General features: G+C 45.7%; 1 protein-coding gene across 1 annotated transcript; it reads left to right on the top strand.

Moving 5' to 3' along the window:
- The first annotated feature begins 1,578 nt into the window (after positions 1 to 1,578).
- On the top strand, positions 1,579 to 8,781 carry LOC125000090 (neuroepithelial cell-transforming gene 1 protein-like). Its single transcript, XM_047575455.1, has 9 exons — positions 1,579 to 1,880; positions 4,628 to 4,735; positions 4,836 to 5,000; positions 5,491 to 5,553; positions 5,780 to 5,953; positions 6,050 to 6,307; positions 6,412 to 6,582; positions 6,725 to 6,911; positions 7,009 to 8,781. The coding sequence occupies exons 1-9, from the start codon at positions 1,788 to 1,790 to the stop codon at positions 7,455 to 7,457; spliced, it is 1,668 nt and encodes a 555-aa protein (XP_047431411.1). The 5' UTR covers positions 1,579 to 1,787; the 3' UTR covers positions 7,458 to 8,781.
- Positions 8,782 to 9,128: the final 347 nt, after the last annotated feature.

The raw sequence follows: 9,128 nt of genomic DNA, 5'->3' as shown, positions 1-9,128 counted from the left end.
GCCTGTTTCACACCTCCGTGTTGACCCAGGAGGAGGAAGGACGGCCATGAACAGACTTGTCCATTTGCCCAAAACACACCGCGACACCCTGCCTTGCAGCACCTCCTCATAAGCCACTCTAGCACCTCCACTTTTAGCGGCGCATTTGTGATTTTTGCACCAGCTGCTTGGGTGTGTTTACATTAGGTGTGGTTGTCCTTCAGCCATGTGTGGATCAGCATGTCTGGTTAAATTTCACATGCAGTTGCACACACGTGGACACAAGAACTACAAGCTTGATTTCGCTTCAGTTTGGCCCTTTGTCTTCACTGAAACAGGCAAACATGTTGCATTTTCCCCCTCTCTCTTGGACCAATCAACATATGGGCAGCACTCGCACCCTACCCCCCAAGAGGTACTCAATATACAGGTTTCAGTTCAAACATCTGGCTGAGAGTGTGTCCCAGTGCCCCCACTATTGATATTGTAATTGATCACCTCCCCCAGTTCATTTGATGAAACTGATAAGAGGTCTGTTTCAAGCAAAGAGCAGAGACCATCGCTCCACGGAGCAGAGGCCGCTTTGATTAATTAACCAACAAGAAAGAGTCAAGTTGTAATTGCTTTGTTGAAACTTATATTAACCAGCATTAGTGACTTAGTTTCAGGCTTCATTGTACTTGACTAAACAAGCTTTGTGTTTGTACTGCAACATGTTTGTGGCAACTTGAATTCAGACAGCCAGGTAAAGTGTCATTTAACTAAAATTAACACTTCTGAAAGCAAAATACCAATAACTGTAGCCTGAGAGGAACATCAAGAGGCTGCTTATCAACAAGCCAATGTTGGCCTATCAAAGACAATGCTGCATAATTATGACCAGTAGATAAAGTATATAGGTAGATAGCCATTAAGACATTCAATATAGATAATATAATGTGTAATATAATGTAGGCAAGATTATTTGTGTTTGTGTTTTCCCTGAAATTAACCTTTTTTTTTAATATCCGTTCCTTATTTGATAACTTAATATGTCCCAGCACCGCTTGCTTCAGTTGACATACAGTTTTTATTATGTAATACGAAAGCAATGACATCAGAAATATATGAAAAATAAACATTTTTGACTGTTTGAGTCTGTTTGAACAATTTCACTGCAAAATGCCATTTGCGTTGTTTTAGTTATCTTGTTACAGTTCTGTGTACTAACCCAAGTGTGTACAATATTTGGCAATAGTGTTTCTGTCAAAGATTATGAACCCTCGAATGTCAACATGTCTCTACAACTCTTGCGGCCATGTTTACTGCACATCTCACCACTTTACCCCATTATGTGAGTCAAGGTTCAGCTGTCCATAGCCCTCATCTAAGCTGTTTGTATCAGCCACACTTAGCAGAAAGATTTGCTCGTGAACTTCTCCCAACTGTTTTCATTCTGAGTTGATGGTTCAACAGAGGCTGCCCGCAGCTTCTACTCACGTCTACGTAAACCACTCTCTCTGCATTTGCAGCAACCAGCGCTGAGCAAGAGACAGACTCCTCCCCCCCCAGTCGCTCCTCCCGAATATAAAGGCTCTCTCCCTCGACCCACCTCAGACCAAAGTTTAGATACTGAGTGTGAGGGCAGCTTTCACAAAGTCCCATCCCGTGAGGGAGGAAGAAGACAGACAGGGGTGGTATATTTATTTATTCAAGGGTTTTTTACTCTCAGACAGCCTTCCAGTAGAATCGATTTTTTTTTCTCTGATGTGGATTACTTGGAACTAACTCGCCTGGATTTAAAGGATATTGTGTTTCTGCTGAAAGCTATGGTGGCTTACGATAAAGGGGGTAGCTTGGTGCCTATCAAACGGACTCTGCAAGTGATAGACTACCAGAATCAATCCAACAAAGAGTCAGAGGTGAGATTCAAAATGAAACAGCAGCGCTCGATACTTTGAGTAAATGTTTGACCGGAACAACTTTGAATGCAGTCATATGTTTGTGTCATGTGTCAGATTGTGAGTGAATCAGCGCCTAACCCTGGATTTTATCTCGCTTTGGTACACAGTGTTACTGAGTGTGTGCGATTAGACTTTGACCTTAGTACCTTGGCACTGGTAACGATGCTTGAGATACTGTCCAACCTGGAGAAGTTAATCATTGCTGAACTTTTATGAAGTTGTAGCAAGTGAAGCCCCTCAGCAGGAGCGTTGCGTATTCCCCGTCTGTTCTTAAATATGCCATCCCAGCAGGCAGCTCACTGTCAGTGGGATGTGGGGAGATGAGGGCAGTCTTCAGACTCAAAGGAGCACAAACTGTGAAACAGTAGGGGGGGTATATTCTCAGTCAGTACCCCTGAATCCAAACGTAATACACAAGAAAAGAGCTTCTGGCAACCCTTGTGTAATGGCATTTGAAGTTAAAACAGGTTGTGCAAATCCAGCACAGCAGCCCGAGAGCATTTTTGCTCTTCGATTGCAAGGACACAGGTGTGTCCACTGTGTTAGAGAAACTCGCCACATTAGCATTTCTTCCCCCTCTGCGGCTTTTTAGGAAGAGAACACATGATTTCATTCATGATAAATTTCTTGATAAAGGGGAAGTCGTGACAAATCATGAAGTGAGTAGTATTCTCAGAATTGCTCACTTTAAAATAGTTTTAGCTCAGCACTTTTTTTTCTCTGTCTTTTTAATGTCCACAGACTCTTCATTTGTTGTCTGTTTCCTATCAACTCATTCTGTTTTGTAATTAAAGGACACATCTGGGGTTTCAGCTCATACTATACACAATGGCAGATCAAAGGGAAAGCTCAGGAGAAGGAGCTTTTGGAAACCTCAAAATCAACTGATGTTTATTACGTTTTAACCTTAGTTTGGAAGTTAAAGTAGGACATGTATATTATGACTGTCTGGAGTCATTGTTACCATGATACCAGTTGCAGTGCAAGCGTCTGATCTCTCTGGTTTCCTGTACTAAGCCAGGCTCGCTCTAACTCCAGAGTTAGACTGCCAGGAATAGCAACTTTCTGTGTCTGTCTGCACTGTTTCACTTACAGCTGATATACAAAGAGTGGGACTAGTGTCCCCTTTGTTATTCTGGGGCCGGTCCCCAAAGAACAGGAAGGGAATAATGGCCAGTACACTTTTCCAACATTGGCTTTGGGGACCCCCCCACCACCACCACCATCTTTCTCTATTACTTTTTCCTTATTTCTTTTCACACTCATATTAAAAAGTCAAAAATTAGAGGCAGGTAGTTACAGTAAAATAAAAAGGTTTTGCGTACACTCAGAGCTGCAGACATGACGCTTCTTTGCTGGTCCTGCCACTAGAGGGCTTGTTGCGTTCTCATGGCTGTCTGCGGAGACCCTGGCCATAGCAGACTGACTGAACCACAACCAAAGGAGCTTTCTGGCCACACCAGACTGAGCGGATCTGTTCCACAGCTGTGTCCACGGGGCCTGGAGCCTCAATGGCTGCACTGTTTCCCGCATTCACTGAGCCAAGGCAAAATCACATTTAGTTTCTGTCAGGAGAAAACACAAAGCAGCTTCCAGTATGCTCAATTTCAGCGTTAGTTATTAGTGTGGAGTCCTTAAGATTGAAAATGATTTGTGGGGAGAGCAAACTTTGGAAATGCTGATTGCGCCTGCGACTGTCTCATGCATTGTGTTTTTGGAAGGCGTTCTGCAGAATGAAATCATTACCCCCTTATTCAGCTCTTTTGATTCCAGCAGCTTGTTGTCGTTGGAACAGGGCCAAGCAGCTCTCTCCTTTCTCCCACCCTCAGGGTTGGGTGAGGAGGAGCGGTGGTGGTGGTGGGGAGTCACCTGGTCCAGGTGTAGTGCTGCTCTCACGCAAGGCTTTTTGAAAAGCCTGTCTCAACTCGCGGCTATAAACTCTGTGGTGCACCCCCCACCATGCTGCACTGTGTAAACACTGCAGAGGGGGAAGATTCACTGTGTTTATGGCTGCTACTCGTTTCCCCAATTCACAGCAGCGGTTTCTTTCACTGACGGACCTGAAACAAGACCACTCTCTCACGCTGCTCTGTCTCTGGGAACGGCACTTAAAGAGCTGGAACAATCAGAAAGCCTTTATCGCACTTTGAGTAATAGACCAGATCCACTCTGTCGTGGAGTTGTAGCTGTTGTCAGGCCAGATACTAGTAGAGTGTGTGTACGGGGAGGGGCGATCAACAGCTGAGAAGCACAGTCTCGTGCATTCTTGGCATTCCTCCAGACCCCCTTCCCCTACAAATCAGCAGTCAGAAAGGGTCTTTGTGCTCAGCGGACTGCCCTGGCTCGAAACTCTTCACATGATGAAGCCAACAGCTGTTGGAGCTGCTTCCTCCTCCTCAGTATATCTGTGTCTGCTAGTCCGCCAGTCTGTCTGGCTGCAGCTCAACCTTGGCTCCAGCTACTCCTCTTTCTTTACTCCCAAGCACAGAGTGGAGGCAGTAACGAGGATTTATGACTTGACTTGATGTATTTTGTCACGAGTAAGTCACTAGAAAGTGCCTGGACTTACCGCCGGGGTCTCACAGTTAGCAGTGCTGACCCGTTGCACTCTAAAAAAGAAGCGTCCGGCTTTCTCTCTGTGACATGTGCTATGATAAAACGATTGCCTGACTAACCCCTCTCTCCATCATCTCTTGCTTTCTCAGGAACCCAGCAACAAACGTGTCCGTCCTATCAGCAGGGTGACGTCGTTAGCCAGCCTCATCTCTCCGGTGAAAAATGGGGCCGTCCGGCGCTTCGGCCAAACCATCCAGGTAAGCCCCAGTGCCGTCACTCAGAAGGAAAAATCCAACGGCCAAAGAACAAGGCTTGCAGTGTGTCTGACATGTGGGGCTTCCTCTGTGTCATCTGCAGGCCTCCTTCCGAGGTGATGGCAAGTCGCCGGTTGTGTCCCAGAAGCCTTGCAGCAAGGCAACGGCCCCAACACCGCCCAAAAGGAGGAACAGCGTCCTGTGGTCGGAGACGTTAGACATCCACCAGAAGGGAACTTTCTCCACCAAGGAGATCAAGCGGCAGGAGGTGAGAATCAGCACAGAATTACAATAGAAATGCATGGAGCACGATGACGACACCACAGACAAAAGTATACACAAGTTAAAAATCCAGACAGAAGAGAATTCTACCTGTCTGCCAGACGAGTTTCACAAGTGCCTGTAGTATGTGTGTCAAATAATCTAAGTGGAGCTAAAAGCTGTACAGGGCTCATTTTCCAGTCTGTGTAAACTTGCATGAAGCTGACAAGCCAACAAACTCTGGCCCAGCTTCCCCACTTACCCTGCATATGTCAGACATCGTAGCCAGTTGTCAAAAGCGACTTGTACTATTTAAAACAAAGAGAGACCATGACGGCGAGGGAGGAGGCAGCCAGAGAGCTGACCTCAGTCATTTGGCTCCACTCTAGTTTTCAATTTAGTCCAATGGCTATCACTTGCAATAATGTAATGACATCCTGATTTATGTGTTTTGCTAAAAAAAAGTATCTTTCTGTGCCTCTCCCCTCCTTCCTCAGGCCATATTTGAGCTGTCTCGTGGAGAACAGGATCTGATTGAGGACCTCCAGCTCGCACGCAAGGTTTGTACTTTTAAAAACTCAGAGGCAGAGGGAGTACATATAAAGCAAACAGATTAAATCAAAATTTGGCAGACCTTCCATATAGCAAAGCCAGGAGCTATAAAAAGACAGGAATTGTTCCTCTGCCTTTCTCTCGTACCTCTAAAGCTCTTCACCAAGTTATTCTTAGCATCTGCCCTCTTAGCCTGCCAGGATATTATTTGACCATTTTGGCTCCCATCCACAGGCGTACCATGACCCGATGCTGAAGCTCTCCATCATGTCTGAGGAGGAGCTCACTCACATCTTCGGGAATCTTGATGCCTACATTCCTCTACACGAGGACCTGCTGGCCCAGCTCTCCAAAGCCACAGGGCCAGACGGGACTGTGGGCCAGATCGGGCAGATTGTTGTAAACTGGGTGAGTGTTCTTTCACTGATGCATCAGCGGCTTTAATTGTGCTAAATTGTGTTTTGAATAAAGAACTAATTTCAAATGTCCTTCCATTTTCTGCAGCTGCCCAGGCTCAATGCATACAAGGACTACTGCAGCAACCAGCTGGCAGCCAAGGCACTGCTGGACCAGAAGAAGCAGGACCGGCGGGTGCAGGACTTCCTGCAGCGCTGCCTTGAGTCACCCTTCAGCCGGAAGCTGGACCTGTGGAGCTTCTTGGACATCCCGCGCTCTCGTCTGGTCAAGTACCCGCTGCTGCTCAAGGAGGTCCTGAAACATACTCCACCAGAACACCCTGATACTCCCAGCCTGGAGAAAGCAGTAAGTCCAGAACACAGACCCACAACTCTTTAACATAGAAACCAGCATCATCTATAGATGGTTTCATGTACCTCAAGTAACAGTAAGAATCCTTGTTTCTTCAGATCACCATCATGCAAAGCGTTCTGTCCGACATCAACATGAAAAAGGGAGAGTCCGAGTGCCAGTTCTACATTGATAAGCTGGAGTATCTGGACGACAGGCAGAAGGACCCTCGCATCGAGCAATGCAAGAGCCTGTTGTGTCACGGGGAGCTGCGCAACAAGAGCGGCACGGTGAGCAAAACACGCACACTTCTCACTAATAAGCTCAATTCTTATTCCGACTGGCATTACATACAGTAACCCAGGAACATAGCAATACAACTCGACTGTTAGAGTGTAGAGTTTTAATGTCTTTCTTTTTCATTCCTTGCAGAAGCTGCATGTGTTCTTGTTCACTGAATTCCTGGTCCTGACCCGGCCCGTCACCAGAAACGAGCGCCAGTGTTTCCAGGTTTACAGACAGCCCATCGCAGTGGAGGACCTGGTTTTAGAGGACCTGCAGGACGGAGACGTCCGAATGGGCGGCTCCTTCAGAGGAGCCTTCAGCAATTCAGACAAAGGTAAGGTTTGTCTCGGATATTTTCTGGGAGTGACCTCACAAACAGCAGTTCCCTGTTTTATCATTTCCTAATTTCGTTTCCCCTGCTCCCTCCTCAGCTAAGAACATCTTCCGAGTGCGCTCACAAGACCCGAGTCAGGCGCAGTCCCACACGCTGCAGGTCAACGACATCTTCCACAAGCAGCAGTGGCTCAACTGCCTCCGCAGCGCCATTTCTGTCTACCGGCCCCTCAGCGAGCCCTCCACCCCGAGCCCCACCACAAGTGAAGCCCGTTCCAAGCGCCGCCCTTCCTCCGTCTCCACCATCATCCACATGGAGGAAGCAGACGAGAACTGCCCACAGACACCCTCTCAGTCAGCACCCAGCTCACCGTGCAGCAGCACGACCTCCACCCCCACCACCGCGTCCCCTTCATCCCGCTCCTCGTCCCCATCATCATCATCATCGTCGTCCTCATCGCCACTCTCTTCGCCCACAACACATAAAACCAAAAAGGACAAGAAGCCCCTATGTTCTTTAGGGAAGAGAAAAGAGACGATGGTGTGAGGAGCACTGAATGAGGAGAAAACGGACTCCATGGTGGACATTTTGGTGTTTGTACATAAAACAACGCAGAGAGGCGTGGGACTTGTATTTATGTGTGTCTGCGTGCGTGCGTATTATTACAACAGTGTTCTGTGTTACTGTCCTCTTTGGCAGCTATTTACCTTACCCCTCCATCCAAGTGCACCCCGCAGTGATGCAGTGCTCTGGAGAGGCAAGCGCGGCTTCCGCAGGCTCTAAAAGGGAAGCACAACAGAAAACAGACTCGGTTTCACACGTGTCACAAGTTTGTTGATGTCTTGAAGAAGGAGCTGGTGCATCAAAGCCTGTTTACTATTAATAAGATATTTAAGCATTATTGTAGACCTATTTTGCGGGGGTGATGAAAGTTTTACATTTTTATATTTTAAAATCTATTGTAGTATTTTTTAGGTATCTTAAAACAGCACTGTTTTAGCTTTTAGAACAAGTTATTTGGAATTTTGAGCATGTGTAGGAGTAGAGACAAAACAAGAGATCCCCCCAAAAAGGTGATATGTACCACACAAAGCTACAAATTTCTCTGTAAAAGTCTGATTTTTAGATTGATCAGAAGAAATGTCTTATTTTTATACATTCCTTCAATGACAGATGTCAGAACCTGGACACTATTTTATTTTATTTACTAAAGAGGCATTAATTTAAACACATCCTGAACAGATGAGACTGTCAGCTACACTCGCTACAAAGCGAACCAATATACCAAACCATCGGACGTTGACATCACATCATAGAAGAGATGATGAATTTTGTTTCAATACAAATTTTTGAACTGAGCCACGTTGGTTTGAGAAAGCTGACTTTCAGAATGAAACGGACCGTTTTTCAGCGTAGCATCTTGCATGGAGCTTTAGTTGTGGACGCTGCTCGCACCAGTAGAGACAACAGGATGTGTATGCCTTGTCTGAAGGACGGGACAGTGGAATGTGTGGGAGACTAGTTGGTAATGAGAGAATGTTGTTGAAAGCTGAAGAGGAAAGAGACTAGAAGGAGAAAAGAGTGTTTTGGAACAGAAACAGATTGGATGTGCTAGATGTATAACTCCATCAGCCGCTCAGGTTGATGTGATATCTTGCTCATAGCTGGACGATGGATTGTATTAATCGATGGAAAAAGTATGTAGGGGAAGGAAGATGAAGAAGGTATTTGCAAGTGTGTACCATATGTTAATGGTTGCTGAGATGGAAACAATGTGAATGGTTGCTGAGATGGAAACAAAAGAGAATGGGACGCTAACCTTATGTAAATGAAAAGAACAATAAAGATCTGTGTAAGATATGAAACTGAACCTTTGATTTATGTCTTCATTATTCGTTCTGACTTTTTATTGAAGCATTCGGGGAAATGTTCTCATTTGGTGTTCTTGTCTGTATGCTAAATGTGACGCTACAGCAGCTGGCCTCGGTCTCTGCTGATCATGGATGACTGGCTCCAAGGTGTTGCGCTGAACCAAGCTAAGCAGCTGCTAGTTTCAATAACCCTAACCCTAACGCTAATTATGGCTGTAGCCTTTAGGATTTGGGGTAAATTTAATTTTAAAATATGGTAAATAAAGTAATGATACATTATCTAAGTACACTATACAGTTTGTATCATATTGTAAGATAGTATATGGTGTCTACAGTAAACCCACCC

Source organism: Mugil cephalus, chromosome 22 (genome assembly GCF_022458985.1).
Source record: "Mugil cephalus isolate CIBA_MC_2020 chromosome 22, CIBA_Mcephalus_1.1, whole genome shotgun sequence".
NCBI classification, from domain to species: Eukaryota; Metazoa; Chordata; class Actinopteri; order Mugiliformes; family Mugilidae; genus Mugil; species Mugil cephalus.
This window is presented reverse-complemented; position numbering and strand designations above follow the sequence as displayed.

What these genes read in the sequence shown, in the direction of transcription:
- LOC125000090 (XM_047575455.1), top strand. Translation starts at nt 1,788, where the DNA reads ATGGTGGCTTACGATAAAGGGGGTAGCTTGGTGCCTATCAAACGGACT. An exon ending in GCTTCGGCCAAACCATCCAG is followed by an intron (nt 4,736 to 4,835) that starts GTAAGCCCCAGT and finishes TGTCATCTGCAG; the next exon opens with GCCTCCTTCCGAGGTGATGG. An exon ending in CTCCCAGCCTGGAGAAAGCA is followed by an intron (nt 6,308 to 6,411) that starts GTAAGTCCAGAA and finishes TTGTTTCTTCAG; the next exon opens with ATCACCATCATGCAAAGCGT.